At 32.9% G+C, this 23,368-nt stretch overlaps 2 protein-coding genes across 3 annotated transcripts in view; one reads left to right on the top strand and one right to left on the bottom strand.

Moving 5' to 3' along the window:
- The window catches only part of LOC115878539 (formin-like protein), a 237,038-nt gene extending 227,356 nt beyond the window's left edge, over nucleotides 1-9,682 (top strand). The window contains exon 19 of one of the 2 annotated variants that reach the window (XM_030895062.1): nucleotides 6,137-9,682. In XM_030895062.1, the coding sequence (XP_030750922.1) occupies nucleotides 6,137-6,349 (213 nt within the window). In that variant the 3' untranslated portion in view covers nucleotides 6,350-9,682. The remainder of the gene's footprint in view (nucleotides 1-6,136) is intronic. The other variant, XM_030895063.1, reaches the window with a different exon arrangement.
- Nucleotides 9,683-12,983: 3,301 nt separating this feature from the next.
- LOC115878534 (cyclin-dependent kinase 12-like) overlaps nucleotides 12,984-23,368 on the bottom strand; it is an 81,886-nt gene continuing 71,501 nt past the window's right edge. Inside the window, 3 exon segments of the mRNA XM_030895058.1 lie at nucleotides 12,984-13,157; nucleotides 14,436-14,541; nucleotides 22,929-23,107. Of these exon segments, the coding sequence (XP_030750918.1) occupies nucleotides 13,033-13,157; nucleotides 14,436-14,541; nucleotides 22,929-23,107 (410 nt within the window). The 3' untranslated portion in view covers nucleotides 12,984-13,032.

The following is a 23,368-nucleotide window of genomic DNA, read 5'->3' as shown; positions in this document are numbered from 1 at the left end:
ATTTTTCGCTCAGTAGTCAGCTAAGTTTTCGTATTGTATCTCTGCTATCATAGCACTACTAATCGCTGCGAAAAATTCGCTGGAACCTGTCACGAACTAAAACGAGCGAAACTAAACTACGATTCGAATCTTCGTTCATATATTTTCGTTTGTTTCGGTCAAGCAGCCGCTGACGCATTAAAAAGTATGGAAGCTGATTTTTTACAAATCTTATCTTCGCTTAGTTTAGTTTCGCCTGCAGTGGCCGCCCGCCTTTAGATGCACAATTTAATTGTCCATCAAATTGTATTATACCACTTTTACCTATCCTTCAAGTTTTCATAGAAAATGCATTTTCTCTATAATTTAGACTTCAGTTATCATGGAATATTGACATTTTAGATTGTTTTTAAAGCAACAAATGTACAGGTGCTAGAAACGATAATATTACCAGCCTATTTGTTTACAAAAATAAAACTATTTAAATCTTTATAAAAGAGTATATCATTAATTAAATATACCACCATTATTTCCGCCCAAATATTAATTGATTACATATTTAATTGTGTTAGTTAATATAATTATTCTAAATAAATGTGGATTTGAAATAAGAAATCAATACATATAATAAAAAGTTATGAAAATGAACGTCTCTGTTATAAATAAGCATCCGGCAAAAAATGTAATAAAATTTGTAATAAAATTGTAATACAATTTGATAGGCAATTAAATTGTGCATCTGATTATCATAAAATATACAGGGTGTTCCATTTAAATTAAAGAAGTCATTGCTGTTTATAGCTAGTTATTATTTAAAATAAATTTTTAGACACTCTGTATAAGGTAGTATAATTTTTATTATTGCAACACAAAATTTAGTAAATAGAAATACTTCAGTACAATATTTGGTTTTAAAAACTTAAATACGCCTGGAGAAATAAAGCATTAAAATTATTATTACTGTATTTTGACAAAAACCTAAATATTTCAAAAACCGTAAGATTAAAATGCGGTAAACGTTAATCAAACTTACTTTTATTTTAATCGTAGAAACTAAAAATGTAATAATATACAGGGTGTTCCATTTAAAAAATACAACTTTGATATTTTTTATTTATTTGGACCATTCTGTATCTTGTAAAAATATTTTTAAATTGTAGCTCTAATAGTCCTTTAACTAACCCAAGACTTACAATTTGCAAAAATCTAAGAGTTTAGCTACAATACTCCGCGTCGTATGTGGTGAACAACCCTGTATATGTAAAATCAGTTTGTACAAATTCCATCTGGAAAGTATTTATATTAATTATTGAAATTCGCCTGGCGCGAAAACGAGATCTGACGTCATAAATGTTAAAATTTTCCTCCGACAGCGAACGTATGCATTTTAGATAAGGTGTTTTAGTTTGTTTGTTATGTCAGAACCAGTGTTGCCGGAATTGAAAAAAAATTGTTTTTCCTAAATCGATTTTTGCACTTTAACTGTGTTTAATTAAGGATGCCCCAGTTTTAAGTAATTCAAAAGTTTGCAATTCGAAAGATTTTAACTTTTAACAAAAAGTATCTAATAGATACATTTTAATCTTTCAACACATCTTTTTACAAACATACCATAACTAAACCAAAGTTCTTGATGTTGAAAAGGTAAGTCATGGCGTTTTGTACGATTAATCATTTTTTTCGATTCAAGCAGTCATTATAAACAATAAATTTCTGAAACATAATTTATAACCTATCATAGCATTTTTGGTTGTTTTATTTTTTAACAAAAAGTTTATTTAAATACATCGGTGTTCAAAAATTACCAGAAATAAGTTTTTAAAAATTTTCTCCTAATTATAAAATAGGTAAAATACACTAAATTTGTTGATTTTACACAAGACCTGGAATGTTTTGTGAAGTTGAAGCAATATGAAGGTTTTTTTAAGGTTCCGTTAAAAGAAATTCGCTCGAAAATTTCTGGCAACATTGCTCGTGCGCCAAACAAACGTCAGTCTGTAAATCGTCGACTTGTTGACAAGTTCTAAACATGCTAAAATCATGTACCTACCTATTTACTTTTGCTCCTCCAATTTCGGCATAAGTAAACAAAACATTCTGCGAAAAATAATGGGTGATCATCGTCGAATTTGCTTTCCGTAAATTGTCTGACATTATTCTAACAAACTGAAACGCCCAATGATATCTAAATAAATTTAAAAAAATCTCAATAAATTAGAAAATCCATTTATTTAGTTGTCAACACCTTATTTAAATGAAATGCGTTCGCTGCCGGCAGAAATTTTCAACATCTATGACGTGACACCTCGCTTTCGCGCCAGGCTCCAGATTGCGAATTTCAATAATTAATTTAAATACTTTCCAGATGGAATTTGTACAAATTGATTTTACATAATATATATAATAAAACATATATTATATGTTTTAGGAAAAGATGTATTAGAAATCATAAATATTTAAGTTTTACCCGACACGTGCACGGACCCCATTGTAGACTCGAATCATTTAAAAATATTTAAATTAGGGGAGTTACCTTCCTAGATCATATGATCTACGGTTACCTTATACCTATCCGCTGACATGCAATTTTTAGTCTGCCGTCTATTTAGTTGTCAAAGTGAAAACAATACGTTCTTATGGAGCCGATCGGCCGACTATTTATTGCATGTGAGCGCGGCTCCATAAGAATACATCGGTTACAAACCTGCAACAAAATGGTCGGTCGACTGAAAATTGCCTGTCATTGCATAGCCAAAGGATGACAGTTATATTATCATTTGATAATAGGGAACTAGGGCGAGGTGTCGGTTACACAAGGTGGTCCGAATTGTTTATTTGGGAATTAGTCCAGTCAGTGGGGTGTTTTGCCATACAAAAGGTGGTGTAGTAGTATTTTTTTATATGTTGTTAAGGTTTGAGTCTTGACAAGAAATCCAAGTTTTTGACCTTGGGGTGGGACCGCTCGAGCCGCCATCTTGGATAGAAGGTACAATAACGAAAAGTTGAACATATTTTCCAAAAAAATAGAAAAACTCCCCAGTTTTGTATTTTTTCCGAAATTCTCGCTATTTTTTAAATATAGGTTCCTTGTATAAACAGCAGCGGCTGGTGAGGTAGAGCCACGGTGCCACGGAGTGAAAAAAATATGTTATAACCTTCATATGTCTCATTAATATAATGCACAACATGAAAAAAACTGAAAAATAAGGTAGTGCCATGGCGATTTATTAGCGTTTTCTTTTCTTTGATGGTCCGGATCGGTTATTAATAACGTTTTGAGTATTGTCTTCGGTGTCGTCGTAATCGGTGCTTATGGGAATATATTGCTCTCCCATTGTTAAGTCTTGGTCATCTTCGTCCTCAATGTCGATGTGAACCACCGGGACATTTTCGCATGACTGACCACTGCAGAAGCCACATACAACGGAACACTTCAACCCAGCTTTCCTGCAACCACAAGCTGCGGCGCATCCTTTTCTACAAGTGCATGAAATGAATTTCAATAAGTTGTCGGGTGCTGCTTGTCCTGTCATGGTGAGTGGAACAAGCCCATTGCTGCCCAGTTTCCAGCCCCAGTTTTCAGGTTTTTTCTCGATTCCATACTATTTCTGGACTTGATGATATGTCCTGAAAGAATGATACTGGACAGCATCCTTCGTTGGTGACAATGAAGCAAGATTGGATTTACTTTTTGTGGTTGATCTAGCAAAACGTTGGTAGCGGATTTCTTCTAAGGTGTCTTCTTCCAAGTTGCCACCATACAAAGCAACGAGAAAGCGTGCTCCAGCATCTGCGATGTCCTCTGCTGTTGCATCCTGATGTTTAAAAATGCCAATGGTGTCACTGAGTCCTGCTGTTTTCTTGAGAAGCGAACAAAACTTCATTTTTCCTTGGTTGAAGATTGACGATGTCGTGTCACAGCCACTAAAAGATTGAAGAAACAGAATGTTCTCAGCTACTTTTTTATGTTTTAAACTATTAGCTGAATATATTATTTCAGCAATTTTGCCTTTTCCTGGTTTGCGGAGGTAGATGTTTCCTTGAGACGGTGCCGATGCTGTCAGCAAAACGAGAAGGTCAACGTCTTCGCCAACTACGAAAACAGCATTAAATTTTGGGCATAAGGAAATCCCTGTTCTGACAATCAACACATCAGCATCTTCTTCCGCCTGGTTGACAGTAATAGCAGCCTGCTCCATTTTTTTAGTGAACATCGAAATTAAACGGCCTTTATTGTTTTCGCCGGCTAAAAATAATTCCTGGAAAAAAATTCCAAATTGTTCCGCCCTTTTACGATGTCCCGTTATATTTGATACATCGAAAAATATTGATATCTAACTTTTATTCCAACATTTTGATCGTAAGATTAACCGCTGCGGATATATTTTCGAAAATACAGTTTTTTGTATCTTTAATTCAAGATGGTGGCTCGAGCGGTCGCACCCCAAGGTCGAAAACTTGGATTTTTCATCAAGACCTAAACCTTAATAACATATTAAAAAACTACTACTACATCACCTTTTGTATGGCAAAGGCCTATAATGGCCCCCACTGATTGGACTAAATCTTTTGCAGCATATTTTCTAGGTAAAAATAAGAAAAAAGTTCTTATAAATTTATATCCTAAAATGCTTAGTTTAGGAGATACAGGGTGTTGCAGTTTCATTTTTATTTTGATTTTTTTTATATAAATTTCTGAACTAACATCAATATTTCGATTGTGTCTATGAGTTTTTTGACATGAGAAATTTTGATGTCAATATGATTCCTACTTGTAGAGGGCGCCACCTACCTATTTTTTTGACTGGTTTGAAGAGTAATAACTTTTCGTCCGTTCCTGTATAAAACTACTGACAAAAGATATACATTTCCGCCGTTTTTTGCGTAAAAAAGGTCTCTAGAATCAAAATAGTCATATCAATCAATACATGTCATCATTCACATAATTTAAACATGTTGACTAGATAATTATTAGACTGAAGTAATAAATTTGAAATGCTCTGTGCTAAAGGTTCAACAGAAACTGTTTTATCATAATTTTTCCGAAGAAAAATTTATGACTAATTTAAAAAATAAAATGTTTCCAAATTTATCATTTCAGTCAAATAACTATCTATTCAACATGTTATTTTTTTTGTCAATAATAACATGTATTGACTATTTCTATTCTAAATATCTTGATAACGGTTGCTCGTAACGACTTTTACCAAGAGACTTTTTTTTACATAAGAAGTGACGAAGAAGTGAACGATATTTATACACTCAGTAGTATGACTGGATAATTATTAGACTGAAGTAATAAATTTGAAATGCTCTGTGCTAAAGGTTCAACAGAAACTGTTTTATCATAATTTTTCCGAAGAAAAATTTATGACTAATTTAAAAAATAAAATGTTTCCAAATTTATCATTTCAGTCAAATAACTATCTATTCAACATGTTATTTTTTTTGTCAATAATAACATGTATTGACTATTTCTATTCCAAATATCTTGATAACGGTTGCTCGTAACGACTTTTACCAAGAGACTTTTTTTACATAAGAAGTGACGAAGAAGTGAACGATATTTATACACTCAGTAGTATTATGCAGGTACGAACGAAAAGTTTATACTCTTCAAAACAGTTAAAAAATATATAAGTAACGCATTCTACAAGTAGAAGTCATTGATACCAAAATCAAATTTCTCATCTCTCGTCAAAAAACACCCAGGTACCAATTTTTACCCAAATATCGACTATAGTTCATAAATTATTTGGAAAAAACCGAAAACAAAATGTAACTTCTACGTCCTGTATCTCCGAAACGAAATTTTTATCTGCAGAATAAGCTACCCGAATACATTCGAACCACCCTGTATACAGTTTTTAGAATATTTTGTTTTCACACATATAAAAACAAATATTTTCATCTATTTAGTCAAATTTAAAGTGTCTAGTTAAACAGATCTAAATAATCTATCTATCTATAAAACTCTCTGTTTTCTACAATTTTAATTCTTCAATATATTTTTTCACTAAGAATTATTAATAAGTATACTTTATTTTATGCATTTTATATTAAAGTCGATTACTACTCCATATAGTATATATTATTTGAACGACTTCTTTCGTTAGTAGAATGTCATATTTTACATAATAATTAATCCGATCAACAGGACGCAGTTATAAACGAACTTAAAACTAAAACGAGAATGGTACAGGAGAAGAAGCTTCTTCAGCAAGACGAGGTCTACAACGGCGCACTCGAAGACATACTTTTGGGCCTTAAAAGTGAACCATATCGAAGAGCAGATGCAGTGAGACGAAGCCAGAGGCGCAAAATTGACAATAACCGCTTATCGAAGACTTTAGAAGAGCTAGAACTATAGATAATACACGAAATACTCTTTAGAGATGATATTTTATTTAGTTTTGGTTAAGTATTTTTCTATAAAACGTTTATAAATTGTTATTTTGGTTTATGTTAGGTACAATGAATTTGTATTTTGTTTACAATTTTGCTATTAAAACTATACGTTTTCAGAAAATTTAAATAAATCGATTAGAAAAATATATTGTGATAAATGACAAAGATATTAAAGGAGCAATGCGTTCATGATTGTGTAAGCAATACTCTTTTGAATATCCTTTTTATGAAAATGCCTTCAGACAAAAGACTTATGGTGCCTTTTCTCAAACTAGTTGTAAGAAAATACATTTTTACACGTTTTGAATTTTATACACAAAAAACATTTTCGAATAATTTTGTATTAATTAATATCTAAATTATATTACATTTTTATATATATTTATTATAAGGGCAATATTACCTATTGTTCGTTGTTTGCTTTTTTAAAAAGTGACTTTTGCTGGCTTTAGACTAATAATTATTAATCATATCATATATGTTTAATTATAATGATACGCTTAATAGATTTTGTTGACACTTCTAAATTATCTACGGCTTTAGTTGAGAAGAATTGTGCAATGGAACGATAAGTCAATGGTCCTTGTCACTTAACTAAGGATAAAAACAAAATTCAACGATCTGTTTTTTACATTTTCTGATTATTATTTCTCTTAGGATTTCAAGGTTACTTTTTTATTAGTTGTAAATTTCTTGCACATCTGAGTCAGTTGTTAAAAAATTCGTTTACAGTTTTACTAGATATATAAAATTTCGTTTATTTTTTGTAATAAAAATATACAGAAGAAACAAACATCAAATATTCATAATCTAACCATTAGACGGAGGTATCTTAGAATAATCATCTAGGTTATGACAGATATAACAGTTAAACATGTTATGACCAGAGTAAGTAAACCGACGATTAGCGACAGTCCGGTTTTCAATTTTCTTTGCGGCTGCGCGAAATAGATAATCTATCTGTCATATGACGAAGCGAAGTTGCCACTGTTGCCATTTATCAAATATCTCTGTATACTCTATTTCAAGTATGCCTCAGGCAACGAATCATTTTTTTAATTATTTATTAGCTGTAAGATATTTTATACATTGAAATTTAGAAATAGGGATTAAACAAAACAAAAAAAATATGTGTAAAACTTTATAATTAATTCTACTTCAAATTATGAGCAGTGTATACCATGTTTATAGGACCACTTCATAATTAGACCAGTTATTTAGATAGTCTATTTGTCAAACACGTCAAAAGAGAGAGAAAGCAAATTTGGTCCCACCACATCAAAAGAGCCGACGCCGACGGTTTCTGTCGCTACTTGTCGGTTTACGTACTCTGTTATATAGAAGATTATTTTCCTTTATCTATGGTTATGACTGACTTCTATGAAGGTAACCTGTGATTTTAGAGCCAGTCAATATCTTGACCACTCTCAAATTGAGCTGGAGAATTGCCTCTTAGCAGAGCTATCATAAAAAGAGAAGAAGAACTTCTAACGCAATTTCACTTAAAAATTGTTTATCTAGAATCCAAACTCCATCTCTATCCAAATTCCATCTCTATAATCCAAACGCCTCTAGACTACTGGCGTACAAGTACAAGTAAGCTGGAATAGGTCAAAGTCGAATACTGAAGAGATTTCGTGTTTCCTAGTGTAATAAAAATAAACCTAGTTCATAGTAGTACCAAAATAAACTTTTATGGTTCAATAAATTCATCATTATACAGGGTGGTTCAATAGAGGACGTCGGTTGTAGCTCGGGAACCGTTAATGATAAGATGTAAACTATTTCCTATAAGTTCGAAAATTGGCCGCTAGGAGATGTAATAGCAACACTCAATTGAAATTCCAATTTTTAATAACTATGTACATCCGTTTTCCTCTAAACCATTTTTGTTTTCATTTTACTATTCAATGCCCTTTATAATAATAATAATAATAATAGCTCCCGTATATAGCGTTTGACGCCTTGGGAGTAGCAAGGTACAGCTTGCCATGCTAGAGCCGTTCGGTATACAAGGAAGGTTATGTGGCTAGCACTACGCTTTAACCGCCTATTATTACCTCAGGATTGTGAATCCCAAGTACTCATTTAAGGCTGTGTCGACCTAGGTGCCCAAACTATTTTTATTTTAATAAAAATAGTCGGTTGATGAAATGCCGGGTGTGGGATTCGAACCCACTACCTTGAGATTGGTAGACGAGAGCCTGTACCTCTACGCCACCGGGCACCTGTATCAATGCCCTTTATACTACAAAATACACTATGATATAAGTCTTAGCATACCATTTGATTTTATTGAGAAAATCTGCAATATTTGAAGAATATCAAAACAATGCCATCTAGTGATCATTTACAAAGTCATTATGAGAGAGTTTATGACACAATGAATGGAACAAAAAAGATTTTTTTTCCATAACAACTTAACGTTAAAATCTGTTCATCCCAAACAGAGGTATCGACAATTGAATATAAAAATGTGTAACCTTCCTGTACTACTTTTTTTGACAATAGACAAAATTGTTTTCATTACCGATTTCGAACAATTTCCAGTGATTTTCCTTAGCTTCTATCATTGTATCATCTTTGACTAGGTAATTGAGAAGTGTCAATTTGGTTAGTAATAATTTAAGAATTTTTATACAAAACACACGTGTATGCCAGTTTTATGTCAGATAAATATAAATTTGATTATTTTTTATTCTCTTTTATTCTCATGTTAAATGTAAATATTAATTATATCCAATATTTAAATTCTTTTAGAAATTGCTTTTAGTTTTAAACTGTTTAAGTTATCTATTAGCAATATAATAATAACTTAACGTTTCTATTATTATTTATTTAATAATATTTCTTTTCAGAAATTACTTGTGATTATAGTTGAAAAAATATTGTAAATAAGCACATATAGGTATAAATTTTTGTACAAATATAAACAAAATCACTAAAAGTGACAAGTCTACTGTGGTAAAATACTTTGATTGTAAATATAGATATTTTTTATTTTATCGCCATTTTTTACTACAATTAGGCTTTGAGACAATGAGTTTAGTTTGGGTCTTTATAATATATGTAGATAAGAAAAGTGTTTATTCCAAGTAGACTTTAACTTAAGTACTGATTTTCTATGAGAAAAAATCGTTAATTATAATAACATTCCTGTAGAAATAGGAATGAGCACAAAATATATTTGTTTTGAACGTGTATGGAATTGTAAATTATATATGTATGTAAACATTATTTTTAGACTTTTTCAGAACATTTTTACTAAATTCGTTAATAAAAGGTGTACAAAATATTAGCGCTTTTCATTAAAAATTAGCTAAGTTCAAATATTTTTAATACCGATGATAAGCTTTGGTATAAAATACTACAAAATAAATTATGATATAAGTCTTAGCATAGGAGGGTGGTTAATAACATAGCAATGTTTAGGAGGGTGGTTAATCACCGCCACCTCACAGATCTACTGTGTGTTCCCCTTTCTTGAGTTATAACAGGTTATAAGTCATCATACAGTCTCAGGGCTCCACAGAGGCGAGCGCCATCTTCGACATCAGCTGTCCCAAAGTTTATGGCACGAACGGTTGTCGTCTCGGCGCACTCAGTGATAAGGTGTTCTGGTGTTTCCCCATTTCCCCACAGAATCTGCATTCGCCGTTGTTTCTCAGCTTCAATCTACTGAGGTGTTCGTTGAGGAGACAGTGTCCTGTTAAAAACCCCGTGACAATCCGAAGATTGTTCTTACTTGAAAGAAGAAGACCGAGAAAAATCAAAGAAAATCTTTTCTCTAGGCAAAAAGGCTCTAAGCATGCTTTGGCCAACTTCGAATTGATGGTTACTGAGTTGATCGTTTTTAGTGCTGCTTGACTATCGGATAAGATGGCTATTTCCTGTTTTCGATAGTTCCTATCTAAGATAAATTGTGCCCCAAACAGCATTTTCACGACTTGCGACCACATGTTTACTAAACACAACGTTGAAATAGTTACAAAAAATAGTTAGCTCCGTACCTTAGGTATTAAAATAAATGTAAACGTTTTTTTAACGTTGTGCCGACGTTGAACTAGTACTACAACAAAGTAAAAGCTTCTGCGACGTCGAATAAACGTTATCTTGTAACCTTTTTTGCTTAAGTGATCTTTAGGTGATTCGGATAACGTAGTTACAATGTTGGGCAATAAAGAGTTTTCCGTCACTTTCAGGACCTATTCCAACGTTATGGAAACTTCGTTTGTTTTACTAATTCCAACGTTGTTTAGATTTCCTTATTCTTACGTTGGTAGGACGTCGAGCCACTACCTTTTTGCAACTGTATTGAACCATAACCTTAAATCTTAAATTTTCATTTCATTGTTCCGTTCAGTCAGACAGTTCAGTGCTGTTTTTATTTTTATAAAAAAAACTTAATTAAAATGGGAGAAATGCACATATAAAACGTAAGAAAGGCACATATAAAACTAAATTTAAATATACATCGACATATTACCGATACTTTATCCACTCCCTCGTTTATTTAGAATATAGAGGGCGGGACAAGCAAATTTGGCTTTGACGTTTGACATTTGATGGCCATGTCTAGGCTCTAGGATGACTAAATTAGGCAATCTTGCGACTAGTATACTACCTGTTACGGCTGAACTGCGACTTAATTAGTCCAGTATGCGACTAACTACTCCATCTTAATCTCCAAAACAACAAAGTGAAAGCCGCCATGTTGTTGAATAAGACAATGTTTCGTTCCTAAAATAGCAATTCCTGCTTTTTGAATACATTAACCTGAAATATTTGACCCTAAACAACACGCAGAAACAATTTTTTTTTCGACTTCGAATAGATTATTCTCATTTTACTAAAAAAAATTAAAGAAATTTTTTAAAACTTCTTTAATTTTAAGGCCCATTAGTATTTTTCAAAGTAGAAACAATACATTTATCAATAAAGTTGTTTGCGTTTAACTTTTTTGCCTTGGGTAACGAGTTACAGAGTTGGTTAAAGTGTTTCAATAATTATGATCTTCAAACATCCTCCACACTTAAATAGGTACTTTTGTTTTGTTTTCCTTTACTGCCATCTGGCATATTATGTCTCTAACTAAATCATAAGAATAATATGTTTACTATAAATATCCCAATTTAGGACAAAACGCGACTTAGACGCCATATTATTATAGTTTTGTATTTCTGTGAATTAGGATTTTAAACAACGTTGCAGTTTATGCTAAGTTAGGCTGCTAGCCAATGTAGGTATCCAACGTCGTTTCGACCCAAAAATTATTCTCCAAACTAGTGCAGACTAGGGTTGGCACGAGGTTGTGCCGACGTTGCGTCCCGACGTTTGGTCGCGTGACACAACGTTGTTCCGACGTCCAAATGCTGCTTGGGGATCTTTCGATAGCGTAGAATTCTGCCTGACGGATGCTGGGATAGGTTGTTTCTCAGCTTCAATCTACTGAGGTGTGTGTCAATAATTGAGGAGACCTATTGGTTCGAAGTATTTAGTTTTTGGCCCAAATACTCCCTATCCCTGCTTTGGTTTTGGAAGCATCAGTATACGCTATGGTAAGGTCTTTTATATGCTGAGTAAATGTTTCTCTGTTCCAATCCTTTTTATTGCTCAATACTACACTGAGGTGTTTCTCAAAGTTGTAAATTCTTGGTATGCCTCAGTAACTCTCAATGGAGAGTTGGAGAAGTGGAATTTTCTTTTTGGGAGTGTTCCAAGACCCCTGACCTGAGAATTCTCCCAGTACTGAATCCGTCAATGACCGTCTAATCATTGTCGCATTGGCATAGCTACCGACGACAATGTGCAATTGTTAGGTCTAGGATAACGTCCATTGCTGCTATTGTGTACAGCCTCTGTACTTTACACAGGTTTTGCCTTCCTGTACGTTGTTCTAGTTTTGTGTACCAAAGCAAACTACTCCATAGGTAACCGTGGGTCTTACTATTATGGTATACATCCAGCGCAAAATGTTATTGGTGCCGCCCCATCTATTTCCCGCCAGTCCTCTGCATTTCATGTGAGCCTTTGTGGTTTTGCTGGTAATGTTCTTAATATACTTGTTCCAGAGAAGTTTACTGACCAGGGTTATTCCTAGATAGTTGCCTTCCTGTGATGGCAGTATTTCCTTTCCATCTAGATGGATTCTTTTCAAGTGTTTCGCAGACTTCGTTTTCTTGTGAATGGTACTACTGCGATTTTTGTCTGAGTTGATGCTCAGCCCGACAGTCCTGCACCATCTCAGCAATACGGTGTCCTCTTTGGATAATATCACACAGGGTGCCGTCATGTTCCCCCCCAGCGATATAATAGATCATCTGCATACCCTATGCCGTGTACTTCCGGTAGAGCCATGTACGTCCCCGCAATGTCCATGAAAGCACAGATTGCTGTTTCTCTGCTATCCAGGCTTGCCTGTATTAGCTCGGTTAATTGGTACAGAGCAGTTTCTATGGATCTGTCTGCTCTATATGCATCCATACTTTCCCCATTGTTTTTTTTTTGAAGAAGAGATGATAAAAAATATAAAAAGAGATAATAAAAAAATAAGACTAGACAAAAACATAGAACTTTATTATCATAGAACAAAAAATCTATGTCGTTAATATAATTTTAAAATAAAATATGGTACAGTATATAATATTAGGATGATTTCTTAGAGTGATTTTTCACTATGTTTGCTCCATTTTGTAGACCAAACTGGCGTAACAAATCAGATAATGATTTACAAACTTTTTCAGTATTTAAAGATGTAGTACTTTGATCATCTGAAAGAAAAAGACAATTTTCTACAAATATTTAAAAAACCAGGGTGCAGTAAGTAAGTGTAAAAGTGTTAGTTTCAATTTATGTCTTTCTTTATCTATGTCGTTAGAAATGAAATATGTAATATGTTTATATACTCTATCCACGAGTAATCACATACGTACATAAGTACTACCGTGCTGGCAACTGTTACTTTTGGGTCGGAATTTACATGTGTGGAATAAGTCGCATAGGGATCTTATTAAGTCGAAGTGAGAGAAATGCGACCGTGTACTGTTGCGGCGTTGCCGATACGCCTTTCCCTATCAGGTAAAGTAAAATCTCAAACCGCTTATTTTTAAACGACATTTTTTTCGAACAGATAACTAAATAAAGTCAGATATGTAGTTAAAAAAGTTAGATATGTTTCTGAGCATCTGAAATGGAATTATAAGGATATCGTTAGGGTGTCCATTTTTTTATAAATAAAAAATAAAACGACAAAACGTCAGATATCGCGATAATTTAAAAACTCAACTTTTTAACACATAACACGCCGTAACTCAAGAACCACTTTAGATATTGAAACTTTTTTTTATTTTGAAGATCGGATCTTTTACAATATGTTTAAATAAGAAAAATTCGATAAGGTTGTTTTTTCCATTCAAAAATTTTTAACAATCCATCCATTTACTTTTAGTACATAGCAATTTTCAGCAATCATGTAACTTTTTTATTTATAAATATTTTCACATACTGTCTGCGAAGAAAATATAGCAGAAATGTTGAGAAAGAAGTTTTTTAATAAAACTACAATCGATTATTTTTTAATATATTTTGAGATATCGGTTCATTTTGAATTCAGAGTTCTAATAGCGCGACCACTGTCGAACACCAAGTCAATTCCACTTATTTTTACCAAAAATGCAAGTGTTTCTAACTTGCACTTAAAAATTTTCAAGCTCTGGGGAAAATTACGACTCGTTAATAAATAAACAAAGTATCCCGAGACGTAATTAAATCGTGAAGCTGAACGCACGATATACACCTTTCCCTAGAACTTTAAGTACTGATAGAGGTACTGATTGGGTCGATCGGTGGACTGTGACAAATCTGCTATATCCCCTTCCCCGTCTCTTAGCAATGTGCGCAGTTTCTCGGTTTATTTCGTGCGTTTGGCAACGTGTTTACTGTTCTCTCTTTGTTCAGTACATTATAAACGCCATTGTACTCTTCTTACATACGGAAATCTCTACCCAAGACTAACCTTTGCCAGCCCTTAGTATTATAAATACACTCACCTTCAAAACTTAAAGTAAGCAAATGAATTGCACCAGGATTTGCTTTACATATTGATCGTAGTTCTGCTAGTAAAGATTCCAGTGTGATGATTATTTGAGATTCACCCTAAAAAAGAAGATTCTTACTTTTTTATGGTTATGAAAAATACATATATATATTTTTTTCTATAGAGATCGAAAAGATTTGTTAACATCTAAAACAAATTTGTTAACATGTAAAACAAAACAGTGTGTCGGGCATCTACAGGGTGGCCCATCGAAAACGTTCCGCAAGGCATAACGGCCAGGGTATTTTTTTTTCAAAAAATCCAAAAACACGTAAATTTTGTTTGTGAGGGGGACAACTTTTGCCCCAAAAATGATTGCAAAATATTTAACCCTCTAAGCGGGGGTGTCATCCCCCAACTTTTTTTAAATGGGAAGGGGGGTCAAGTGGCACCGCAATAAAAAGAGCTTTCTATTCTCTAGATTTCCCCACTTCGTTTTTGAAAATCGGTCGAGTCATTGAGAAAATATGAAGGATTGAAATTTGAAAAGTTTATTTTAACATTTATCAGAGTAAATGATAAGGATAAATTCCTTCGACAAATTTGCTGTTTTTTCTTATTATTTCTAAATGTTTACGCATTTTTTCACTTGCCACAAGGTTGAACGATCAGGTGCGGTAGATGCTAGATGGCTGTTCTGTGACTTGTGCGTTGAAGTTCTTCTCAATATCGTTAAACTGACCTACAATAGAGTTTCCAAAAATATCAGCCCAAACGTTCAATTTCTGAGGGTTTTGTGTGTGCTCCTCGTGAAAAACCCTGCGGTTGTCCTCAGCCCAGTACCGACAGTTGTGCCGATTAACTACACCGTTCAAAAAGAAAGTACACTCATCCGAAAAACACACATTAAATAGGAAATTATTATCATTCGCCACTCGTTCACTCATCATTTCACAAAATTGCAAACGTCGATCAAAATAGACTTCGTTGAGTTCTTGTACCAACTGAATTTTGTACGGGTGGAACTTGTGTTTTTTTAATATCCTTTGGACACTTGTACGATTCACGCCGGTCTCATTGGCTAATTTTCTTGTACTCAGCGTACTATCCATGGCAACTTGGCTCAATACAAAATACCTCCATAGCTTCATTTACTACAGTATTTTCCCTCTGCCTCTTTTTATTCATAACGGAACCAGTTTTGCGAAATTTTGTTACTAACTTGCGAACAATTTTGCCATAAAGGCGAAATAAAGGTGTTTGTCAAGATAGCGTTCATTGAATACGTACACAACCCGATAAATTCATTATTTTTAAAATAAAGTTCTATTATTTCCACTTTTTCTGCAAGTGAGTACACCATAATTATTGTTAAAAATTTTAACAATATTGAAAAGAGCAACTACCGCACCTGATCGTTCAACCTTGTGGCAATTGAAAAAATGCGTTAACATCTAGAAATAATAAGAAAAAATAGCAAATTGGTCGAAGGAATTTATCCTTATCATTTACTCTCATAAATGTTTAAATAAACTTTTCAAATTTCAATCCTTCATATTTTCTCAATTACTTGACCGATTTTCAAAAACGAAACGGGGAAATATAGAGAATAGAAAGCTCTTTTCCTTGCGGCGCCACTTGACCCCCCTTCCCATTTGAAAAAAGTTGGGGGATGACACCCCCGCTTAGAGTGTTGAAGATTTTGCAATCATTTTTAGGGCAAAAGTTGTCCTCCTCACAAACAAAATTGACGTGTTTTTGAATTTTCTGAAAAAAAATTACTCTGGCCGTTATGCCTTGCGGAACGTTTTCGATGGGCCACCCTGTATATTATATTCCACACAAAGTATCGTAACTGACATTTTGAAAATTCTACATAGAGCGACAAAAAGCGACTTTTAGTGCGATTTAAAAATTCACTTTTGTTAGATATGCCATTTATTTTGTCTGCTACAGCATCATATGAGCCTTTGCTGTTACAATTTGTTGTGGGTATTGTTAGTCAAAATAAATTGTGGGTTATTTACGACACTTTGTGTGGAAGGCCACGATATGACCTGTAATAAAGCAAGATTATCAGATGAACTTCTGTAAATTTCGTAGATCGTTGTTTCAAAATGCCCTGTAAAACTCCCCAATAACAATCTCAAAGTACCTAACTAATGCCATATTGTCAATAATATGAATAATTAAAACAGTTCAAGTTCATTAGTTAGAACTTTTGTTTATATCTCAACTAAATGACAATTTCAAATTCACAATAAAAAAAGTTATAAATAATAGATATCTTTAAATTGCTGACCTGGATATTAATTATTTGAATCTTTCAATTGGCGTGATTTTCCTTATTGAATGTTAATTAGCCCTGATCAATATTGTTGTGCTGAATATAATCATATTCAAATTTAAAAAAACAGAGTCGGATTTCAAATTATTTTAAATAACAGTTAAATAGTTTTGTTATTATTAAGGTACCCAAAACAAAAAAAAAGTATCAAGTGTGGCATATCATTGTACTCAGGAAACCGAGTTCTTTCAAAACCTGAAATAAAAAAATCAGGTCCGTATTGAAAAAAAAATAAGTTGGCCTCTGTATCTCACATATTATCAGCTAATTTGAAAATCTAAAAATACCAGGATAGTCCTAATAAAGTGGCCATGAGAATGCGCAATTAGTTTTTTGATTTTCTAAAAACTAACGACAGGAAATAATAAAATTGATTTTCAAAAAAATCAGTTTTTTCCAAAAAACTCATCAATCCTTGAAATTTTTAAAACTTTTTTGATGGCGTCTTGGTGAACATGCCAAGGAGGCAACTTGGCCCCAATTTAACCATCTTCGTATCTATTACGGTTTCCGAGATACCAATGCTCGTACCTCGAATTGCACCCTGAATAGGTAAGGCAATGGATAAGAGTTGTAAAGGGCACTATGTCTACAGGGTGCTACAAATTCGAGGTACGAGCATTGGCATCTCGGTAACCGTATATACGAACATGGTTAAATGGGGGTAAAGTTGCGGTTTGGGATGTTCACCAAGATGCCATCAAAAAGTTTTAAAAATTTCAAGGATTGCTAAGTTTTTTGGAAAAAACTGACTTTTTTGAAAATCAATTTTATTTTTTCCTGTCGTTACTTTTTAGAAAATCAAAAAACTAAATGCACATTCTCATAGCCACTTTATTAGGGCTATCTGATAATATTTTAGAATTTCAAATTAGCTTATAATTTTTGAGATACAGAGGCAAACTTAATTTTTTTAAATACGGACCTGCATTTGTTATTTCAGATTTTGAATGAACTCGCTCTCCTGAGTACAATGATGTGCCACACTTAATATTTTTTTTTGTTTTGACATTTGAACACAATTCATTTAATCTAATTTCAAGTCCGGCTCTGTTTTTTTTAAATATTTAATCTATTCATCGTTACAATATTGAGATAAGCTTTCAAACTTAACAATGACGTGGAGTAAAACATTAAATACGGAAAATCAAATGCCATAAAATAATATAAAATAATTAATATAAATATAATATAATATAAACAATCAAATCATTTTCCCGGAAGATGGATTGGAAATGGTAGAGCAGTATAATGTCCAGCGAGATTCCTGGACCTATCGCCAAGGGGCCAAATTATTTGACGTCATTTGTAAAAGTGAACTCAATTCATCTCAACGTTTATAATAAAGAGTACAAAATGCATGCGGAAGTATAAGAAGAAAGTTCAAAGAGGTATAAGTAAAATTGAGCGAAAAATAAATTTGTGCAATAAGGACGGTGGTAACCCTTTCGAACAAGTAGAACATTAGAAACTAGTAAGTAAAAGTTGATTTATTTATAATAACTATGATTAATATTATGCATATTATTAGATCACATACTGAGATTTCAAATTCACAATAAAAAAGTTAAAAATAATATCTTTAAATTTCTGACCTGGATATTATTTATTTGAATCTTCCAATTGGCTCGATTTTTCTTATTCAATGTTAATTAGCGCTGATCAATATTGTAGCTATGAATATAATCAGATTAAATAATTTAAGAAACCAGAGTCGGACTTCAAATTATTTTAAATAATAATTAAATAGTTGTGTTGCTGTTAAAGTATCCAAAACAAAAAAAGTATAAAGTGTGGCATATCATTGTATACAGGAGACCGAGTTCTTTCAAAACCTGAAATAAAAAATGCAGGTCCGTATTTAAAAAAAATAAGTTGGAGTCTGTATCTCAAAAATTATCAGCTAATTTGAAAATCTAAAAATACTATCAGATAGCCCTAATAAAGTGGCTATGAGAATGTGCAATTAGTTTTTTGATTTTCGAAAAAGTAACGACTGGAAAAAATAAAATTGATTTTCAAAAAAATCAATTTTTTCCAAAAAACTCAGCAATCTTTGAAATTTTTAAAACTTTTTTGATGGCATCTTGGTGAACATCCCAATACGCAACTTTGTCCCAATTTAACCATGTTCGTATCTATTACGGTTACCGAGATACCAATGCTCGTACCTCGAATTTGTAGCACCCTGTATACGGATTTTAGCAAGGCCTTTGATCTTGTTGATCAAGATATCTTGTTGAATAAGTTGGGGTTGTTTGGTATATCTGGAACTCTTCTGTCTTGGTTTAAGAGTTACCTAAAGGGCAGAACTTTGCGGGTAAGGGCGAATGTTTTTTTGTCAAAAGAATTCCAGGTGACGTCAGGTGATACTGGCAAATATCTTGCATCTAATTATCTCCTTTTCGCAGATGACCTAAAGATCTATAGAGCGATCAAGTCTCCTTTGGACTGCAAGTTGTTACAGAATGATCTTAATCTATTACATCAATGGTGCGCAAAAAACAATCAAAGATTGAATATAGGTAAATGTTCTTATATCATATTTGGTCGCAAAAGGGTGGTTACAGAGGCAACTATCGCATTGGAGAAATTGAGATCTGGATGGTCGGGACCGTCAAGGATCTGGGAGTTTATCTGGACGAAGCTCTTCGTTTTACTTCGTCCGGTAATTTTCATTGTGATAATATGATTGGCAGAGCAAATCGAATGTTGGGTTTACTGATTCGTACGTGTGATGATTTTAATGATATAAAGTGTATAATATGTATGCATGTTTCATATGTTAGACCTACACACAACCAAACTTACAATATGGAATCACTCTTTATTTCTGACTAAATTTCTTGCAAGGAAAAAAATTGGTATACAACTTTAAGATAAGGCTGTCTGTTGTAAATAAACATGATAATAAAGAATAAACGACTGCTGCGATTTATTTTCTTTTGAATTTTGTGTTCATTAGTAAAATCACGATTGTCCGGTAATTTTCATTCGACCCAAAAAAATAAAAGAAAATGCCTTATATTGGATTAAGAGATGTACAGAGGGGAAGAATGATTGCTCTCACTGGAGAAGGAATGCCCCAAAGAGTGATGCAAGGTAATTGGAATTAGGAACACACAAGAACAGGCCCAGACAAAGTCGTCAAAGAGTCACAACTGAACAACAAGACCGCCTTGTGTGTCAAATTTCAAATTGCTAGAAGAAATCCCAATGTTTCTCATACAGAGTTACAAAGACAACTTCTGGCAGCTACAGGTGTGATTGTTTCAGTTGAAACCATAAGAAAAAGTCTTCGTGCTCGAGGTTTTACAGCAGGAGAGAGCAAAATAAAATTGACCGGCTAAATTGACGCCTTCAACATCAAAACTGGACAACTGAAAATTGGCAAAATGTTCTTTTTTCGGATGAGACCAGAATTGGCCTAAGATCCGATGACCATCGAATTCAGGTGCTCAGAGCTCTAGGAATACGAGCGAGACTCCAAATCTATACTATACTATATCATAAAGGAGGAACTGTAATATTCTGGGGAGGTATTATGCTGGGAGTAAAAACTCCACTGTTACCACTTCAACAAACTTTAACGGGACGGGGGTATGTTGATTTAGTGCTGTGAATTTTAACTTGATGCATGATAGTGCACTTTCCCATACCAGCAGAGTGACTAGAGAATGTCTTGAAACGGAAGGTGTCATAGTTTTGGACTGGCCTGTATGTTCACCAGATCTAAACCCTATCGAACACCTGTAGGACCAGCTCAAAAAAAGGGTTAGAGCTAGTCGAAACAATCCAGGAAATCTCGCATAGCTTATTGATGCAGCATTAGCAGAATGGGAAAACATACCCCAAAAAAGACAATGTTGATAATTTAATAAGAAGCGTGCAAGCGCGAATAGAAGCTTGTATAAAGGCTAGTGGCAACAAGGATAATTAAAATTATCAATTTTCTTTTTCTTTTTGCTTTTTGGTTATTAAAAATTTAAATCTTAATTTCGTTCCAGAAACGAAAAAAATTCCATTATGTTTATTTTGGGAACTGATTAATTTTTTTATTGCTATATGCTATTCTCTGGCTATATGGATTATATTTCATTAAAAGTCATTGGTAAGGACTAAGTTTTATTCATAACCACAAAATTTTCATACGTCTCAAAAATTATGAAAAATAATAGATGGTTCCATATAAGTTTGGTTGTGTGTATTTTGGAGTATGGATCCATTATTTGGGGCCCGCATTACGAAATCTATATTAAGCGGTTAGAATCTTCCCAAGAGAAGATTTATTAAATATTTAAATTTTACAGTGGCGCAAAGGGGTCTACGACTGGGCCCAGTGTGTACTTTGGGATTGAATTTGTTGCAGGCTCGCAGGAAATTCTTAGATTTGTTTTTTCTTTAGAATAATAAATAGGTTGATAAGTTCACCTGATGTCTTAGCTTGGGTTAGATTTCATGTTCCACCTAGGAACATTAGAAGATCACTACTGCTCGCCTGCAATGACTTCAATTCCCGCCAGTTTCAGAATATGACATATAACAGAATAGTTTTACTAGTTAATAATTGTTATCCTGGTCTAGATTATTTCAATGTATCCCTGGCTTCATTCAGGGCAAAATTGAGGTCTGTTTTGGGTGGTATGTAGATAGGTGTAATGTAAATAAGTAATAATTGTAAAACTTATTACTATATTTTCTCTTTTAGTTTATAGATTATCCAAGGTGTTTCAAAAAACATGTGCCGTCTCTCGTGGGGAGATTCCTCAAGTAAAAATAAGATTTATTTTTCATATCAATATAGGTCCGATTCTGCTTCGTTTCGTAGCTACAGGGTGTTAAAGTCTTAATAACCTTTCGATTTATTTTAATTTTGTTCCAAGTACTTTTAGTGTTTCGAATTAAATTTTGAGGGTAAACGTTAATACGACATATTTTAAAGCTAAAAAAGTGTCGACATATTCACCAGGGACGTGCATATGGGTTTTCACTAGAATATTTTTCTAAAAAAAGCATGTAGCCACTAAGTTTTTTTCTATTGTTGGCGAAATAGTGTAAACACTTTAATGCCGATTAAAAGTTGTCTCTCGATATTTTGTCGATTACGGCCTCCTTGATGAGATAAACGCAATTATATTAATTTGTGTCTTGATCCAATAAGTTTAATAGCAACCTTTCAAACAATTTTGATATCATTAACTCACGAAAGTTTTAAATAAATACTCATTGATTCCTCATCCAAAAATATGAAAAAAAGTTCCCATATACATGGGTTTGGAAATGCATAATTTTGGAGTTACAGGATGTTAAAATTTTTTTAAATTAGTGTTTTTGTAATTATCTTAAATACCATTATTTTTTATATGAAATTGCTGTAGGTTGGACTAATAGTAATCATAACTAATGGTAATAATATTTAATAAAAAATTAGGTAAAATATATAATTTATTAATTTTTTTTATTTTAATTTTATTATTGTGATGAATAAAATTCCGTTTATCTCATCAAGGAGGCCGAATTCGACAAAATATCAAGAGCTAATCTTTAATTGGCTTTAAACGAACTACACAATTTTGATATCAAAAGAAAAAAATCAGTGGCGCACATGTTTTTTTTTGAAAAATATTCCAGTGATAACCCATATGCACGTCCCTAATGAATTTATCGACACTTTTTTAGTATTAAAATATGTAGCAATTATAGTAACTTTTACCCACACAATTTCATTTGAATCATTAAAAGTACTTGGAAGAAAATTATAATAAATCAAAAGATATTAAGACTTTAACACCCTGTAGCTACGAAACAAAGCAGAATAGGATCTATGTGGATATGAAAAATAAATCTTATTTTTACGTGAGGAATCTCCCAACGAGAGATGGCACATCTTTTTTGAAACACCCTGTATATAATGTATTATTTTTTTTAGTTTTTTAGGTTTTAAATATATAGAATTTATTATTTTCATAATTTTGTAAAAATGGTGAAGTAAAGAAATAAACATTTTGTGTAATTAAAGGGTTTCAAATTTTTTATCGGTTTCTCAGTTGTTCGACGTAACTTGATGTATGTATAATATACATTCATTGTATATGCTAATCATATACTAGACTTGATTACATTAAACTTAAGTAAACTATTACCTTTGCTATTACTAACCTTCTCTAAGACTTCAGATTGCTTCATACTACAAACTTCCATAAGAAGTGACAAAGGCACCGCAGTTTTATTAATAATCATTTGCTCCATATTGTATAACAATTGATACAAATAGCTTCTAGAATCGACTTCTTCTGTTTCTTTAGGACTCGGTATTGACGGTAATCCTGGGGCAATACCTAGTATAAAAATATGAGAAAATATGCAACATTAAAATGCTCAGACAAATCATGATTTATAAAAAATAAAAAATGGTGATAAAGTATAAGTGTAAATAGTGCGCCGGGCATCTGTAGCTCCTAGAATAAAAAACTTGAGAATTTTGTTTAAGTGTAAACCTAAAGTATGTACCAAGATGTATTTCAGGAAAATATTGTAACTTCTACAGGGTGGCTCAAAAAAGTGTGAGTGGATCGGGATGATTTTTTTTAAATGGAACA

This window comes from Sitophilus oryzae, unplaced genomic scaffold (assembly GCF_002938485.1).
Source record: "Sitophilus oryzae breed Bouriz unplaced genomic scaffold, Soryzae_2.0 scaffold_1517_pilon_pilon, whole genome shotgun sequence".
Lineage (NCBI taxonomy): Eukaryota > Metazoa > Arthropoda > Insecta > Coleoptera > Curculionidae > Sitophilus > Sitophilus oryzae.
Note: the sequence above shows the minus strand (reverse complement) of the source record. Positions and strands in the feature narration are given on the sequence as shown.